At 44.0% G+C, this 18,402-nt stretch overlaps 1 protein-coding gene across 4 annotated transcripts in view; it reads right to left on the bottom strand.

Moving 5' to 3' along the window:
• Positions 1 to 18,402, bottom strand: part of LOC139815726 (uncharacterized) — a 118,667-nt gene that overhangs the window by 38,933 nt on the left and 61,332 nt on the right. For all 4 annotated transcript variants that reach the window (XM_071782822.1, XM_071782826.1, XM_071782824.1 and 1 more), the window contains 4 exons: positions 11,231 to 11,466; positions 8,423 to 8,649; positions 7,232 to 7,533; positions 6,589 to 6,866 (listed from right to left, as the gene is read on the bottom strand). In XM_071782822.1, the coding sequence (XP_071638923.1) occupies positions 6,589 to 6,866; positions 7,232 to 7,533; positions 8,423 to 8,649; positions 11,231 to 11,466 (1,043 nt within the window). The remainder of the gene's footprint in view (positions 1 to 6,588; positions 6,867 to 7,231; positions 7,534 to 8,422; positions 8,650 to 11,230; positions 11,467 to 18,402) is intronic.

The raw sequence follows: 18,402 nt of genomic DNA, 5'->3' as shown, positions 1-18,402 counted from the left end.
GGCCGCGTAGAAAATGCGAGTGACCGCAAGCTTGGTATCGGATCGGTAACGACGCGCGAAAAAAGGAAGAAAGAGGAAAACCGAAAAGGAAAGAATAGGATATAAACCACGTTGTCGCTAGATCGTGCGCAGCGATTAAGGAAATATATTACCTTGGTACACCAATATCATTCGAATTGTGTAACAGTTTGTAACGTTCGATCATATATCATTCCATTTCTTGCGAATAGAATGCCTATCTTTTTTTTTAATTTGACGGTCTGATGGATGCTTGTTGTACGATCGCGATTTTTGTTCTTCACTCAGATTGATTCGCTCGACTGAGAAAAAAAAATAAAAACATGACTGAAGGTACCTATAATCGTACCGCTCTTAGTCGCCGCTAATTAAATTCACGTTTGATGAACACGTCTCGGCACATTTCTGTATAAATGATAGAACACGAGATAAAGGCTGGGGCCGGTTCACGGTCTATCGGCGTATGCGCCTTTTAAACGCACGGTAGCGATCTGTCAAGTGGAGAAAGACGGTGTTAAGTCCAAGTAAGAATGCACTGTGTCTTTCCAACGTTCACGTGCATATGCGGTACCGTAACGCCTATACGTACACAGGATGTGGGAGAAAGCGCGCACGTGGCCCTCGGGTTAATTAACGTTCTTGGCGATTAGATATAGGCGCTGGCCACGTGGCTGGCCATTAAATCGATCGACGAATCATAGTGATTCCGTGAAAATCCCCGGGCAGTTTGCTCGCTATCCGCGATAAGAGGCTACTTTCTAAATACGATTCGCATGCACCGTAGCGAATTCGGACTTATTCGCCTGGATGGAGATACAGAGATATCGTTAATTGTCAAATAATTGAGATTACTAATCGCCGAAAGCCACGTATATGAATTTGTGAAACTTCGGTATGCGATATTAAAGTCGAGTATTATCTTGTTTTAAGTTCTTACTGAAAAAAATTATGTATATAAATAAGCGATAAAAATTCATATAAAAATAATTATTTAATAATTTACGTATAATTTATATTTTAATTACTTATAATTTATATCTAAATCCAATCTTAAACGATCTAATGTGAGTCTAGACTAATATCTAATAAATGATAATTTATGTCATGAATTTCGGGATAATTTGATCGTGTTTTTATTTATATTTCTTTATACCGTATATGTTGATACGTGTTTAAACATATATTTTATATACGTGTATATTCTGAGTCTTCAATAAAATATTATCTTGAGTTGACGATAAATATAGATCGTCTAAAGTTTTCTAAAAATATAATTAATTTATGACAGTAAAACTGCAAACAATATATATATATATATATATATATATAATAAATTTTTATCTAAAAGTATCAATTTAAATCGGAAACTGTAAATTGTTCGCCTTTTTCCGTGGCATATTATCTTTTAACATTCAAGCCGGATACAATTCGTTGGAAATCGTTAAATTGCCGACACGATTCATTAATATCGCAAAACGAAAAAGTCGATATAGCTACGATCACATTGAGGTGCCCAGAACGATACACGCGAGTAAGCAAGTCACATTAGCGAAAGTCGATACGCTTTTCATCATAATTTCGTAAATAGTGTAAATGCTCGCGTACAAGTGCACGCGGGGCTATCATTATGGACGTTTAGATGTATGTCTACCGTACAATCAAATGCGTAAAGGCATTTCGCCGCCGCGGTATTGCTATCTAAAACCGACGGTTGCCGGCTGTCAGGTGAATGTAGGTACTCAATAAACTTAATTAATTCATTAAATCGCCTTTAACATTAAATTATATGTTGCTCTTGAAAAAAACAGGTCGATTATATACATCAAGAGATCGCAATTATACTAATTGAACAGAAGAGAGAATGATGTTCTAGAATTTATATCTCATTGTCATTAAACTCAATTAATTTAACGTTGGCATTAACGTTAGTTACTCGAATTTGTAATATCAAAATTGCAGACAGACAGTGAATCAAATATAGAAATTTGGTCGGGTCAGCAGACAGCTTGGGGCAACCTGTACAGGAAGTACCTAATCGATCTGCGCAACAATACAGTCATTTTTAACGATCTCTAATTTCATCGATCATCCATCATAGAAACATCATACAATCCTTTCCCAAACATATCCGACGTTCAGGTCGGGGCAACCCTTCGTGCGAATCAAGCGTGGCCGACGGAATTACGGATTGATCGACATAGGAGGAAGCGCTTCGACTTTAGGCCGCATAGGAATCTAGAACGAGAACGTCCTGCATCATTCGATGCGCACGTCCGTAATCGACGGCGATACGCGGCGGGTATTAGCGCCTATTAATGATTAATTGACCGGTGCCAAGAGGCCCCGCTTCACGTGTGTGACGGTGCTACACGCCAGTTCTAGCCAGCGAGAATGGCGGGTCGACCCGGGTCAGATCATGCCTCGCGCCGAATCGTTAGAAAGTCCGCGCTTTGGGTCTCGCCGCGCCGCGCCGCTGCGTAGCACGCTCCGAGTTAAGGAGAGATATCCATCCATCGGCTCGTCCCAATATTGCGAAGTGCAGCTCGCGTTGTTAGCGCGAGCGAACGATGAAAAGGATTCGCCGTAGGCAGGACAGAAAACTTTTGCGCAATATCTCAGGTCTCAGAAGGACCTGGTCCCCCGATATCTTCAAAGATGAGCGCAAATACGAGCGTGATTCTAAATTTTCCTCCTGTCAATAAGCGGCTCGTGGCGGTACACGATTTATCATGATTTATCGGGCACAATTTATCCGTGATGGGAGAAACGTGATAATTCTTAAACGGTCGGGAACTGTAAAATGTACGATTTAACGCGACGGCGAACAGTTAACAGCTCGACTCGAACGAGATGTCGATCGAGCATAAATAGAAAAGGCGAATAGTCGTTCAAAAGCGTCTTCGCGGTCAATCTCCATCTCGTCTGGTAGATAGAAATCGATCCGAAACGCTGGTTAAAGCGTAATCGGATGCTGGTCCCGAACGATCGATGAAACGCGAGTGACGAACAGACGTGATGATGGAGAAACTCGCGTAAGGACAAGTATATGCGTAGAACGCGAGGATGCAAGATCCTTCATGAGCGCGGAAGACTTACGGACCACATTCATGATTTTTTTAACGATCTTGGCACATGGGCACGCTTACGTGTGCAGTACAGTTGCTTTAACCCTCTCACCCTGAATTATTCGAAACTGTTTCGAGTCCTACGACCGTTTTGTATCACACGACGTATTTCCCGTTACCACAAGTTGCATACCCATCAGCTTCTCGCAATCGACGACTCGTAATTCTAAACGGGTACAATTACTTTCATTCCTCACGTTTGCGTAATGCATGATACTCTGTATAGTGTATGTCATCGAAATCTTCACCGAGATTCTACGACGATAGAAGATGATTGAGTAATAAAATTGCAGAGATAATATAGGGTTTCTCAAATCTGACTAAAAGCTAATTAAATATAAATGGACAGTTATGTGTATACAAATTTTTTTTAATAAGTTCACGATTTTATAATGAACATAATATCGCTAGACCGATTAATAAGGTAAAATTGGTTGCGCTATTAGTAATGTAATTGCGTGTAATTGCCTGAGCAAGTCTAACTATATTTGTATGTCTAACTGTATTCATTATAATTATTATCAGAGAATAGGTCAATAGCTTCCAACTTCTCTTGTCATGAAAATAAATAATCAATTTACTAAGTATCAATCGAATATATAAAGACTTGCGGCAATAATTACTTTCGTTTTTCGAGATAGTTTCGCACTGTTGGCTCGAACGAAAGTGAATGCAGTAATATCGCAGGTATGGATACCGGTCTAAGGATTGCCGCCATAATTCCAGCTGATCTATGAAAGGATCGCTCGCGCCGTTGATCTGTTCGCGGTATCCTCCGCGAGATTAGAATCTCGATGCCATAATTCTAAGAGGATTCATCTGCGTCGCGGTGCCATATTTGCCGAGCCGAGCAACGAGATCGAGAGCTTGTCGTAGTCGAATTCAGCGCGGTAACTCGATAAACGAATCGAACGGCACGTGCACGAGATGTTCCATAACGTATAAATGACGATCGCGGGATCGTTCGTGCGCAGAAAATATTACGGCTCCGCTTTATAAACCTTAAGCGATTTGTTTAGGTTTCACCTTTATACGTTTTAATGACTCGATGTTGCGTATTCGCGTGATCGTTACAGTCGCATTCATTGGCGGCTGCGAAGAGAAGATCAAAGATCTGTTCGTTGCCCGCGCGTTAAATCGGACATTTATAATCGAACAGACGTATGAATTGCTGCTTTAATTATCACTATCATATAATGTATAAAAATCTACATAATTAATTCTACATTACAAAATAAATGTTTTTACATATCAATTTTACTGAATTCACAAGAGTCACATGTGAACATTTATCCGAGATTATTCCGCGTTCACGTTTACTATAACGAGCGAGGACCTGGCCGGTACCAGGGTTCCTCTCGAACGTTGATTCTCTCGAGAAGTGTAGCGGGGTCCCTGGAGGCATGTCAGTTTCGATTATTCTCGGCTATCGTTAGGCCCCGTTGAGCGCGTGCTCGCTCGCGCGAACCCAGTCGCGGTCCTCGAAACGTCAGGCTGTCGGGGCCGTAAATTTTTTCGCAGGCGCCCACCTCTCGTCATGCATATTCATGAATACTCGAATGTAATCGAACGCCGTGCGCGAGTCGGCGTAAGAAAGAGACGGCGGGGTCCTCAAGCGCTTCGATCAGCCGTCGACTCGATTCAAGAATGACGAGGGCCAACCACGAGAGCGTATACAGATAAGAGCGGCTCAAGGACCCGCTGCCCCTCGTCGTGGCGAGCCTCGCCGTGGAATACCGAGGGACGGCCGTGCACTTTATGCGAACCCCCGAGACGACACACGCACGACAACGATTCTTATCTCGCGAAGGATACCGCGCGCCACGTAAAAAAAAAGTGCGATACGAGCGCGGTGATGGCGTTCCCGAAACGGCTTATGGCTATCGTGACGCGATCGAATTTGGTTTCAGACAACTTTGATACCGATATCGGATACCGGCGGATCTCCTCGTTAAGGTAAGTATAAGTATATCGATGTCCCGTGCGGTCATCAAGCACCGATGTAAAAACTTATGAAAAGCTCGTTATCGACGTTACATCCATCTTAATTATCGCGGGATAATCATTAGGGTTCGCGAGAGAACCTCGCCGCTGCGACGAGTCTTTATTTTTCGTTGCGAAATAACTTCCCAAAGTGAAGTGAGAGAAGAAATTGCGACTCGTGACACGGATGAGGAACTTTTCTACCGCGGTGGAGTCATGGTTCTTGCTCTCTGTCAGGTGTGAGTGAACGATGTGACAGCCGGAGGAATAACTTCTGTCACGAAGCCGGTGAGGAGTGGCGCGGTGTTCGAGAGCTCCGCTCCGTGACATCGCTCCGATCCACGAAGTGGAAGATCGTATCGTGTACGCGCGAGATAAGCGTGTCGGGTTATCTGTAATTAATCAATTTGCGTCTACCAGGCGGCAGCCCGGTAATTACGGGCTCGCCATTTTATCGCGAATTATGAAACCATTCATCGCACGATTCCCGACGAGCGCGAGCGAGGACAGAGGGGGGCCACCCATGGAAAGTAGACCGCGCCCCAGTTCTACGACGAAAGGTCGTTACTGCCTTCTCAGCAAAATGCCGCGCTTCTAAACGGAGGGAAATGAGGGGAAACGTTTAATGCCGAATGGGATGGATGAGTGGATAATTTCAGTGGACACTCTCGAAAACCGACGGTCACGCCCGCGACTTCGCGGAGATAGCGAATGTTAAGTGGTCCGTAAAAACTATTATTGCGAGATTATGTGCACGAGCGTATTTCGCCTCGAGACAACAAAGAAAGAAAAAAAATCAAGAAGGAGAGAGAGAAAAAGAAAGACAGACAGAGAGAGGAAGAGAACGAAAAGAAGGAAGGGAGGAGAAAGTATAGATATTACAAATTAGAGAGGGGTGGAGGATCGACGCTAACTTCGAGGGGTCATTATAGAACTTTCCTAGCTAGCGCACCGTCTCTCCCTACTCACTAATGCCAGACTGTCCGGATTGACTGATGCCAGGTCATTCAAAGCCTTCTAGATCGCCTCGTTGCCTCACTAACATAGAAGTCGGGAAGATATTGCGCGATAGATGACAGCGTGCACCATTATAGAGTAGGCTTTCAAAAGCCATTAAAAATAGCGACTACGTTCAACACGATTCATACAACAATCCAACCGAATCAAGAAATCGATTTTTTTTTTACTTTAATGAATAAGTATCGTTGTATATGGTCACTCCTTTCATTTTTCTAAATCTATAAAATATGTTTCAAATAAGAAACGTTTCGCGGAGAAATCTGTAGAAAAATACTTCTTTCAATGATAATAGAAAATTGTTGTGCAATCTTGCGCCTTAATAAAAGCATTAAAATTCACTCGACGCGCTTGATCGAGTACACGAACAATGACGTAAATGCATCGCCTGCGATTTTTCCTCGCGGAAAACCGCGTCGCGGTAAGACAAATCTCTTTGACTCACCTGTGCGTACTCGGCGCAGATGTCAATCGACGAAACGTAATTGACGACGTCCTCGATGGTCCAACGATTCACAGCTTGCCCGTCGCCGCAAGGTATGTGGCCATAGAGAGTCGGACACCTGACGGGCGGAGGTGTGGTTGGTCTCGCGGTAGGTTTCGGCTTGGGCGACACGCTTTCGGATCTCCTTGTTTCCGGCCTTTGCCGCTTACGAGGTGCAAAGCCGCCGGGACTTGAAAGGTCCAAGGGACTCGTAACCCCCGCGTCTCTTTTGTTCGCGCCTATGTTTCAAAACAAAATGAAACGTTACTTAATCTTTCTTAAAATCGGTTAATAATACACCACATAAACACACATAACAATATAACGCACAAAATGTCTTAAAAAACGTGTTTTTTTGTATCTGTGAATGCTTTGATCAATCCAGATTGATTTTTTTTTTCAATAAAGATAAAAATACCGAGACATTAATTTAATATTAATCCAATATTAAACGATTAAAAATTAAAGAAATGAAAAAAAATGCAAAGCCTACAATTCGCAAGTAAAAGATAATTATGATTTCTTTTTTCCATTATAATAATATCATTAATATCTATCATTTCTTGCTCGTACGGAAATGTGTGTAACTTCTTATGATACTTGCCTTTGAGATATGTTTCCAATTCTGCAGCGCTTTGAGCCGCATTGGCAGTTCGCACCATGTGCAAAAGAGCCTGGGTGGACGACATATCGATCATAGGCGGAAACACGGGGTTGCCGAAGAGGCTATCCTGCTTCTGCTCCTTCGGATCTTTGTTCGAGAGCGGTGAGGTCGTCGGGACAGCCGATGGTTGCGGAGCCCCTAACGGCGCCATCAAACCAACGAACGGCGTCGCTGCAGCCTTGAAGGCCGGAAACCTCGGGTCTAAACCTGGAGGGTAACCGTTTCTTGGCGTGCTAAAGTAACTGAAATGATCAATCGTCCTTGATCATTAAGTTCCTGTTATGTATATAAAGAAAATACATATATAGCTGCTATCACTGTCGCACGTAGACATTTTTTCAAACAGACTCGAGTGTATTTTTCTCATCTTTCATCAAATGTAGAAAATGCTACTGACAATAAGACTACTTATTATTACTCGTAATAAAGATATAAATGATGTTATTTGTAAATTATGATTTCTAATATCTTAAAAAGACTCGAAGCGAAGCAAGAAGATAGTTACCTCTTCTATTTTCAAATTCAACGGATCATCAAGACAAGATCGAACCTTTTTCAAATACCAAAGCTCGCATTGCTAGAATCTGTGTTCAGCACTTAACTAAGCAATTAAGTAGTCCTTTGATCTGTTTCCAACCTATGTGCCAGAAGGTACAAACTTAATAGTCAACGTACGACGCGACAACCGGTTTCAAGCGAGAGTACGTTAAGTCCCTCGAGTACTCTCTGCGTTTTACGAATCTTAATCATACGAATCATCTATTTGCAGCCTTCAAAGTCTTAATTCTTTTACAACGTCTCGCAGTGTTCGTCAATCGACGAAAGTCAATACACGCATGTCACGTACCGACGAAAATATTCAAAGACGTTTGCAAAATTTTCTTTCCTTAATCATACAAGACATTAAGACAAATTTTGTGACGCAGACTCAATACCACAATAATGAAGCAATATCTACACGTCAATTTCTAATTGGCACGTCAGTGTACCATTTATTTGAAAATAAAATCAAAAGTGATGTTAGTACTGTAACGTGTATCTTTCCATTATGTTAATCCTGCAGCTCATTTATGGGAATTACAATTCTACTGCGAGTAATCAAAAGTGATCGACAAAGTGAGATGGACGTACTCGTTAGGGTTGGCGTTGTTGTATTTGGCAGCGAGACTCCTCATGAAATCACTATAGTTTCGTCCCATCATCTGTTCCATGTGCTTGAGATGATGGGGTGGTGGTGGACCCTCGGGTCCCCCCAAGGGCGTAGCATTTGGCGGCGTACCCGGATGACTCGACGAAGAAGGCGTCACGCTTCTCGACGACGTCGAGTTGTTGTCAGGTGTGAGTCGTTCTGTTTTAACCTGCAACGCGATAGGATTGCCCTTCTTTAAACGAGACCTCACTGCGCGCAACCGGATGCAATAACAAGAAGGAGAATAATGCGGAGCAATTAACCGGTCATAAAAAGAACGAGTATAAACGGAAGTATCAGTTAACAAGCGGGAGCGAGTGCAATAGAAGTATATTTAACGCTACTTCATTTAACGCTAGAAAGGACAAATTAATAATAGTTTCATGTGCAAGCTTTTTTCCATTAAGTGTACTCACTTAAAAAATTAAGTTGATATAATTTATTATTATTATAATTATAACGCTATTTAAAATATAGTCACAAAAACATTCTGTTATCTTTTATCATAAAGAGTATCCCGCTTCAATTTTTATTAATTTTCTATTCAAACTTTAAATTCTGGAATAATCATTTTAAGCGAGGTTAATAATATTTGAAAATGTTAAGTGTCTTCGCGTAAAGTTGTCATCGGGACGTCTGCAGATTGCTCATTTCATCTTATCCACGGTAACAATAATTTTACTATCTTTATTACCGCTGTGCTTTATGTTTGAATGTTGAAGGCCGCAGTACAGAAACAATGCATCTTTAAAAGAAAAAAATTGTTTTAGCCTCTCATCAACATCATTCTCCGCTTGAAGCTAAAAAGATTGTTTTATTATGTTTAAAAAGATGCATTTAGAATACTCTAATAATTGATTAATCGAAAACTAGCATAAGTGACTATTTTCGTACAATTAGTTACACACGCAGCAAATATTAATTACAAACAATTAAAAATGAAACATGACACTAAACCTTGAGACAATGAAACAATGCAAATAATTATCAATGATGACTATTATTCTAATCCTTGTGATAGGCTAAGAGGCCATGAGGATTATATTATCAGTTACATTATCATACGTTCGATTTATTGCCAGGCTCGACTATTTAACATTAATAAGCGAGTCTCGTTCGTATACATGAAAAAAATTGTCCTCCGCAAAACAGATATCAACGAACCACGCCTTCGACTGTGAGGAACACTTATCGGCAGCTGCGCACGATATGTCTCGGGCGAGATCCGTGGCGGCAGGAAATATCCCGGGTGCATTAATTCCCGGGAACAGATTGCATCTGAGATATGGTAATGAAGGCAACGCGTGGCGTAAGAGTTGACTCCTCTTCGTTCGCGGCGAGAGAGCGCGCCGTGACACTAAGAAGAACGAGAGTCGATTGGCGTAGAATAGGGTTCTCCCGAGAGCCGCAGTCCGGAGACCGCTGCAGCAGAGGCCACGGTAAATCTCTTTCTCGCCTCCAGACCTCTTCCTGACAAGGGACCGCTTCAGGCTCACGGCGTGGGCACGATCTCGTATATATACACCTACATTTCGAATAGGTCTCGCTCGACGCGACTGATACGAGCGACCAGGTCTCGATAGGGAAAATACACGAAGGCGTGACAACCGCGCGAGCAAGGGAGCCTCAAAATTAAACCAATCGTCTCTTTCAATGTAATTAGTCTTTACGCGATCGCATACGTCATTGAATAAGATAGCAATATCAAGTAAATAATTAACGTATATTCACGCATAAATATTTTGCAGTCAAATAAAGTCCCAATGTTTTTTTTCTCTCACAATGTTATAAGAAAAGAGATTTCCGAGATTTCATAGTAAAAAAATTGAATTACATAAAATGTATAATCTTTTCCTGAATAACTCTCAGCAAGAAAGACTAATCTTCTTCTACTTTTATTTATCGACTCTCTCAATTCGATTTCAGTGGATCTCGAAAGTTAATAAATCAGACTAAAGCTCGTAATACATACGGAGGATTAATTTCTTGAGTTACTACTATTCTTCCGAGACCTTCCTACTCATACAACCCGCGTACCTAAGTTAAACTTCTTGCATGTCATGAACCGGCTATTCTTTTTACCGATGACGATCAATTTTTTATCATCGCAGCTCTAAGCATTGCTAAGCAGCCATCAAAGACTTCTCTTTTTTTTTCTTTCTTTTTTTTGTCAAGTCGTTTACAGAAGCGTCCTGCAGGTCGACGAATGTCAACGGCGGGATGACACTGCGGCTTTCGACGGCGGTTGACATAGTTGCTGCATGGTTGGCTTTGAACGGGACTCTCCGTGTACACGTGTACGAGCTACCGCTCGAGCTACAGGCTACAGGAGCGATGGACTCTCTCGTCGAGGATATCTCCCGAGACCAGTGCACGTGTCCCGAAGTGGTACGCTCAAACACTCCACTTCACGGAAGAAGCCAAGCGGGTCTCTCTCTCGAAAAATTTGTACGACAAATCCCGCGTCCTCGCGGCAGCTCGCGTCCTTCTCAACGAAAGAAGGAAAAAAAAGGGAAAAAAGAATAAATAAAAATTCCGGACGACGGACGACAGTCACGCTACGTCAATACAGTAAGGTAAGGCGAACGTCGTGTTTGCCTACGTGCGTAAAAGTTTCGTGTGCCGTGTCAAAATTTAATTCCGTCGCATGGACTTTCTCGAAATCGGGTAATCAGAGGCAAAAGAGCGAGTTCGAAGTATAGGATATTAGAAGTGTTAATTACACAATTATAAAGAGGTTCTCCACTTACTTGGGTAGTGTCGAGACCATTCTGGTTCTGTCGCCTCCTACCCCGCGGAGGTCTGGGGGTTGCCGCACCAGACAGGTGAGCGCCCTGAGGGCTTCCCCCCCTGGCGTCGACCGCTGTGTTCGCTGCCAGGGTGGCCCCGTCGTTGTTTTCCGTGTGCGTACCTAAATCCGCCGCCTCTCCACGGTTGCTACCACGTGGTCCCGTGCCCGCGGACACGTTCTCACCCGACACCTCACCTGAAAACGAAGGGATATATCAGATTTCTGTCCGCTTCTCCAAAAGGTATTAAGAGCGCGCGAGTTTCTGGATCTTTTTGTCTCTAAAATATATTCCTTATCCTCGTTCGATCTTATCGAGTTATACGCACACAACGCGCAGGATTAAGCTACATATCTCCTGAGATACAAGACGTGATGACGATTTTAAAAGGCCATTAAGAGATTTCAAACGACCGAGCGACGATCCTGCCGGAATACATTCGACTCCAAATTCGGATATTCGCCGTATTTCAACCGCATTCGTCCCCTCGGGATGGTTCGAGTTTCGTAACGACGCGGCCGCACCGCGGCGGTCCTCCTCGCGCTTCGCGTCATAAAGCTTTCCTAACTTAACCGTCCTAACGTCGTCGCGCCGTGTAAACGGCCGTCTTTCGACACTGGGAATTTAGAATGAAATACATTAAGAGGAAGAGAGGGATAATCGTACAGGACGCGATTACACACGGTGGCGGCGCTTACCACTGGCACGAGAGAGATTCAGAGATTTACGCTCAATAAATGGCCCTCGTCCCGGCGCCATTATCTTCCGCCTTGATCAGAGACGCGCGTATCTAACCGAACGGCGACGAGGAGCGAAAGCGATTGAAAAGCAGCGTAAAGGCGCGGGCCGCGGCGAACGAGGAGAACCGACGGGAGAATCGAGGGGGTCACTGTCCACTCTCTGCCTAACATATCCAATAAATTCCTGTCATCGTTAAACGCCTGGAATTTTATGGAGGCAGTAACTCGTCCGCGTTGCCGAATTTACCGGCCGATACGATCGGCCGCGATTAATGCAGCGACAGTGCCGGAGCAACGGTGTCAGCAACGGTGCCGGAAGAGGTATGAGAACTTGTGTGTTTCATAGCTCATTTCGCGCGATATTTTATGCATCGGTATATTTTCGTTGTAACGAAAATCTCCCCTCGCGCGCGATTAAGATAATTCCAACGCGACGTTTCGTCAGTCAACAATTATTCCTCGACAAATATTTTTCAAACGATTAATAACTTTCACCGTCTTTCACGGTGTACCGAGTGTATGAGAGACTTTTAGTTAACGATTTGCTTGTCAGATTTTTTGTGTCCGGGCATTACCGAAGTATCCACAATAACGGAGAACAAGTGTTAATCATTCCCACATACAAATGTCCCCGCAGTAAAACCGACGGCATCGGAAGTACGCAAACGGACACTGCCGATCATTTTTATAATGCGTGGAGTTAGCACCTCCGACAGGCTCCGCGCCTCGGACTGCTATCGGGCTATATTCTACAATCCGGTTGTGGAAGCGGCTCCGCGCGGCATCGAGCGGAATACAGGCCGAGGGTAGCGATCGTAAAAGCCACTTCTATGACACTCACTGCCAAATGTCTTCATTATTTCAAGTTAAAATATTTACAGCTGCCCATAAAAATTCCATTAGGCACCGTTTGCCAGTAGGAAAACCGTCGCCCTTCGAGAAGCGATAAAGCGTTCGAAGATGCTATCGAACGCGCACCTCGACCATAAATGACGTCCAAATAGTTATAAAATTGGAAAGTATGCGGGCAGCAAACATTGTACGCGTCACTTTGTGACGAATTGAGCCACTAACGAGAACGGTAAAGCGATAGGTACGTTAAATGACACGTTCGGCGAGAGAGGTGTGTTTTCGGAATATATAACTTACTTAATCAGTTTTAAATGAATTTCCATGACGTTGTCGAATCAATGATTTGTGAACTGTGATTTAGAGACTTTATAGTATCCAATTAATTATACCGTATACAACGAAGAGAACATAAAATACATGTTGATGAAAAGCGTAAACTAACCGTTAACTATCACTTAATAAAGTTGGTGAAATCATAACGTACGATGAAACACAAATCTCAAATTCCTCGAATATAAATTTCTGTTTAATAGAAATAAGAAGTCGTGTATTGAGTATTGCTTCAACGCTTATCTCTTGAACAGACGATTCTACAATCATCGCGTTTCGCGTAACAAGATTTTTTCCTCACATTTTCTCACGTTTTTTTGACGAGTTTTACGTTGGCGGTAGCGCTTCGATGGCACGTACGACAAACATCGTAACGACACTTCAGGAACTTTCAAGGCAGGAAGTCACTGTTTAAAAATCTTTCGCGTTTTATTGTTTAACTTCGGCTTGATGGCATTTACATAATCATGCGAAAATTATGTGCAGCTGCACTCGCGGGATTAGAATTAAAATCCGAAGTGAGAGACGGAGACAGACATTATAGAAGAGCATCTCTTCATTGTCACACGATTTTGTTTGACAATAAAGAAAATACAAATATTTTGATAAAATTAACAATGCAATGAGAATTTTCTGCAAAAATCCAAGTCAGATCATTAACTGGGTTATTTGAATTCTCAAATGCGAGTTCAGAAGACAAAGCTAAAAATTTTACAGCTGAATAGTTTGTAATAAATAATACGCCCTGAAAAGTTCGCCAGAAGACTTTGTTGCATGCGAATTAGGGAGGATTAGCAGCAGCGAGATACCTACGGTGAATACTGAGAACTGCGCAAAGTCCGAGTGTGAAATATCGTAACGACGTGTTAAAACGAACTAACGTGCAGCGCACGTATCCCCCGCGACAACACCCGCTCGGTGAAGCCCGGCGCGGTTCGAGCGGTTGCATCGCCGGTACAACGAAAGTGCGAAAGACCTCCACCGCGACACTTGGATGTCCCGATGACAAAGCGATAGATCAGTTCATAATCCAAAAGATTACAAACAAAATTTCCCTTTCTACACGTCATGTCAGTATTTTTCACTCAACGCGACGCACAATTAACAGGAAATAGAAAGTATAACGTGGAAAATGTATGTGGGAAAGAAAAGGAAGAAAGCGATGACAAGCCATTGCCTCGTCACCACAAAAACAGTAGATCGCCTCTGTGGTGATTTCATCCGATATATCGCGTATCTCCGAGACACGCGTGTAATTTACCGGTTTTAGCGCAGCTGCCTGGTTAACTATTTCGTTCCCGGGCGAGACAGGTTCCCCGCGAGAAAGAAAGCAGCCATCGGAAGACATCGAGATGGGACACCAGGAACTCATATAGTAATCGCGTACAGCATAGTCATAAATTATCCAGCGCGACCGCGACTAAAACGAATTGACCTTCGAGGTTGCGTACGAAGTGCCGCCGCGAGACGGGAATAAAGCCGCCGGGCCTCTCGCGCCGGGTCGCTGTTAATTATTCCTGCGTTAAGCCTTTAAGAAATTTCACCGAGCTGGGAATTTTTCCACGATCCCACCGGGCGAGATTAGAAGCGAACCGGGAAATTGCGTAAACGCGTCGCGCGACACGGGAATCGATCCAGCATCCATTTCCGACATAGAAACGGAAAACGACAATACGACGCTTCCGTGCGACGCATTGTTCGTACGAGTGACCTAAAGATCCATCAGCGCGAGTTCTCATATATGTGAACACGTGTGGTTTAACGCGTTTGATACGGCGAAATCAAAATGCGAACGGAAAAACTGACTGGTGTATACTAAACTACACCGATAAGATCTAACGGATGAGAAATTGCTCTATTGTGTATCGGCATATTATTGATCAAATATTGGAAAAATTGCTGTTACTCTTCGTTACACGGATAATATCTCAGATTAAAGAATTTAATACCGCATCCGCTCCTCACGACGGAGTCGACTCGCTGTTCAACTTTCCCCTTCACACTCTTTTCCTTTTATTACCGTAACAACGATAGATCGAATCTCCCACGGCTTTTCGATCAGCCCGCTGAAAGCCGGATGCGGGCGCATACGCGGTCGTTTCTTCCGTTCGCACCCGGCCTCGGCAAGGCTGGCCGGATAGTTACATTCACTTTGCCGGAGCGAAACGAGCGGGTCTCCGTGTGCAATATGCGTGAAGTGTACGCGCGTACGCACGTCGTACGGACGCGTACGTCGACATCCGGGGTCGGCCCGACGCTTAATGAACGATCAAACCCGGTTCTACGCGTCGCGCGGCGCGCAGCCCGTCATTACCGAGCGGCGAGCTACCGCAGCGATGAGGAGCCTTTCGTCCTTTTCCTTTTTGTCTTCTTCTCTCGTTTCATACGCCCGACTTTTCCTCCGCGACCTCGCGTGACGAGCCGCTGAATGAAGGATGATTCTATTTTTCCGCCACGCGCGAATCATCTCCGGGATCCTGGCAATCTTGCTGAGTCAAGCGATTTCAATAAGCGCCGCGAGCGATCCCATCTCGCTTACGAAATAAAAAAATGCTTCGATTTTTCATTTCCACCGCTAATGAAATGTGTACCGTGCATCCAACGGAAACGTGTCGTAACTTTGAACAGTTATAATTTTATAATGAAAATTATCGTAAGTATTTTTAATTTTTTGATTAGAGGAACTAAACATTGTAGTAGCATTATCGCGCAAACATTTCTCCAAAATAATTTATCTAATTTTACAAGAATTGATGTTTTACGATAACAAAATGGAATATAAAATTATTTCAGAACATGATAGCTATCGTTCTTCCGAAAAGCATGTGATATAAGATCGTAACGTAACATACCTGACATATTGTTCGTTACTATCGTCATTAATTATCACTGGTTTACGATAACGATTTATTGTCGTCTAGTTTATTATGCCCGTAGTAGATAACGATAATTGTAATTGACTTCAACGGTCGCGAGAGATGGCTCGAAGGAAGATCGGAACAACCATAACGATATATAGTATAAATACCGTTAATGCGATCACTATCGACTATGACTGATTACACAAAATAATTTAAATTGTAGTCAAGCAAGTAGCTATTAGTCAAAAATTCTTGGATCGATCAAACTTTTCTTCTCCGTATATCATACCGTCAAAGAAAATAATATCCCATATATTTATATCCTAAAAAATAAAATAAAGAATCAAGTTGGTCTAGTTGAGAAAATAAAGTAGATGAGTAACTTTAAAAGGTGTCGTATAAAAGTGCTAGTTTTCATTGCATATAGGGACGGTCCTTCACAATTAATTCCCGCGTAAGATCTACCGCGACACAAGGATAATACCTACCGTCCATGACGACCTTTAAAGGCCGGATTGGCGCGCGCGCATGGCCGGGAGAGCGCGAAAGACCGAGAAGAGGCAGGAAGAGATTACTGTCGCGGCGTTAACACGATCAACGCCGTCAGCAACCACGCGGTCGTTGCTGGATCTCCTCTCGGGCCGCTGTAAACCCGCCGTAAGTTATGCGCGACCGGGAGGGCCGCCTTGCGCGCCATTAAAGCGGGTTATGCCCATTTCAAGTGGAAAATCATAAGCACCGCAAATACGCCGTCATTACTGCAGACGCGCTACGAGCTCGCCACTTACTTTGTAATCATGACTAATGCATAATGTAGTAGCGACCGCGCCGCACACGCTCCTCGCTCCGTCTATGCACGCGACTCCGTGTGTGCACGCGTGCGTACACCTACGCGTACGCACGCCGCGCCGCGCCGCCGCGATCTCGTTGGCGGTTTATACGCCAGAGGATACCTCTGGATATTAAGGTGATGGCACCCTCGCGAAAGGTGTTCAAAGGGAAAAAAGCGTGCTTGCCGCGACGCGGAATTGGATCTTGCGGTATGACATGTGTAACCAAGGACAAGGACGTAAGTCGTTACGTGACGTGCGTGAAATTCCAGATGCGTCGTTTAGCCATTTGGCAATGCCCGAGGACGCGACCAACGTCGTCAATTCGTTGCCGAATTTTATTTCTGTACGCGTCTTAAGCAAAGAAAAGGTGTTAAGAACTGCGAGAGATAGCCAAATGCATACACAAGAATCGTAAAGGTATAAATTCTCCCATTGTAACGTGTCGGTGTGAACTTTTCCTCTCGTTCGCCGAGTCTGCCGATCGATAACGGCCGCGGCTCCTAGTGAAACCACGTCTTTGTCCCTTCGATGTGCGTAACCTTGGTCGTGCGGAGAATGGTCGAAACAGCTGTTTCAAGTGGGAGGCCTCTCGCGAAACACAATGGCGTTCACATGAGGCGCAAGCGTTTATTAGCCGACGGTTCATGGAGGTGCGGGAGGACGTGGCGATTTATAACCAGCAACGTAAGTAAGCAGCAAACGGCCGAGAAACGGCAATAGCTGGACACGCCATGGCACGGCCCGAAGGTCGCGTGACGTCGATACGATTGCGTCTTATTAGGAGTCACCGCGTGTTCGACTTTACGTAGGAACGCGATACCTGCGCGCCGACGCATTCCTGCAACTAATTAGCTCCCGTTGTATTTGTCAGAACATTCGCTGCGTGCAACGACGGGAGAGAGGAGATTCGTACGCTGCTTTTCATCTTCTAACTACGCGTTTTCACGTGTACTACGCCCCAGCATGATTTATAGGTCCAGCCCTCTCTCAGTCTCTCGTCATCCTACGCCTTCCTGCCATTTCCTTTTCCTTCTGCTTCTCGCAGAGGAAATCCGCTCGAAAAATAATGGGTGTCAGATTTCTACGGAATAATTTTCTGTTCCGTAAGCAATTGTATTTCGCGTGGAACAGCGAAAGGCGTGTTTCCTTGACTCCCTGGGAAATTTAGTATTTATACATATATACGTCATTTCTATTTGTTGGCGCGTACAAATGCATATTTCACAAGCAGAAAATTTTCAATACGACTTCCACGGAGAGTCACGTATGCGCACGTATTACGCTGCACCTTTTATCTTCTGTTTTTACGATCCGCCTATACGTTTCTCCCTTCCCGTCTCCCTTGATGCGCGGTGTGCACGGTCTTTTATGGTCGCTCGCCAAGACATCGCGGCGATGGTGACACTGTACGTCCGTCAGGGTCGCGCACCTGTAAGCAGGTCAGGTTGCGCGACACTCGGCCGCTACGAAGGCTCGTGTCGAGAGGATATAATATATGGCAGATGGATACACGCTAG

This window comes from Temnothorax longispinosus, chromosome 7 (assembly GCF_030848805.1).
Source record: "Temnothorax longispinosus isolate EJ_2023e chromosome 7, Tlon_JGU_v1, whole genome shotgun sequence".
NCBI lineage: Eukaryota > Metazoa > Arthropoda > Insecta > Hymenoptera > Formicidae > Temnothorax > Temnothorax longispinosus.
Note: the sequence above shows the minus strand (reverse complement) of the source record. Positions and strands in the feature narration are given on the sequence as shown.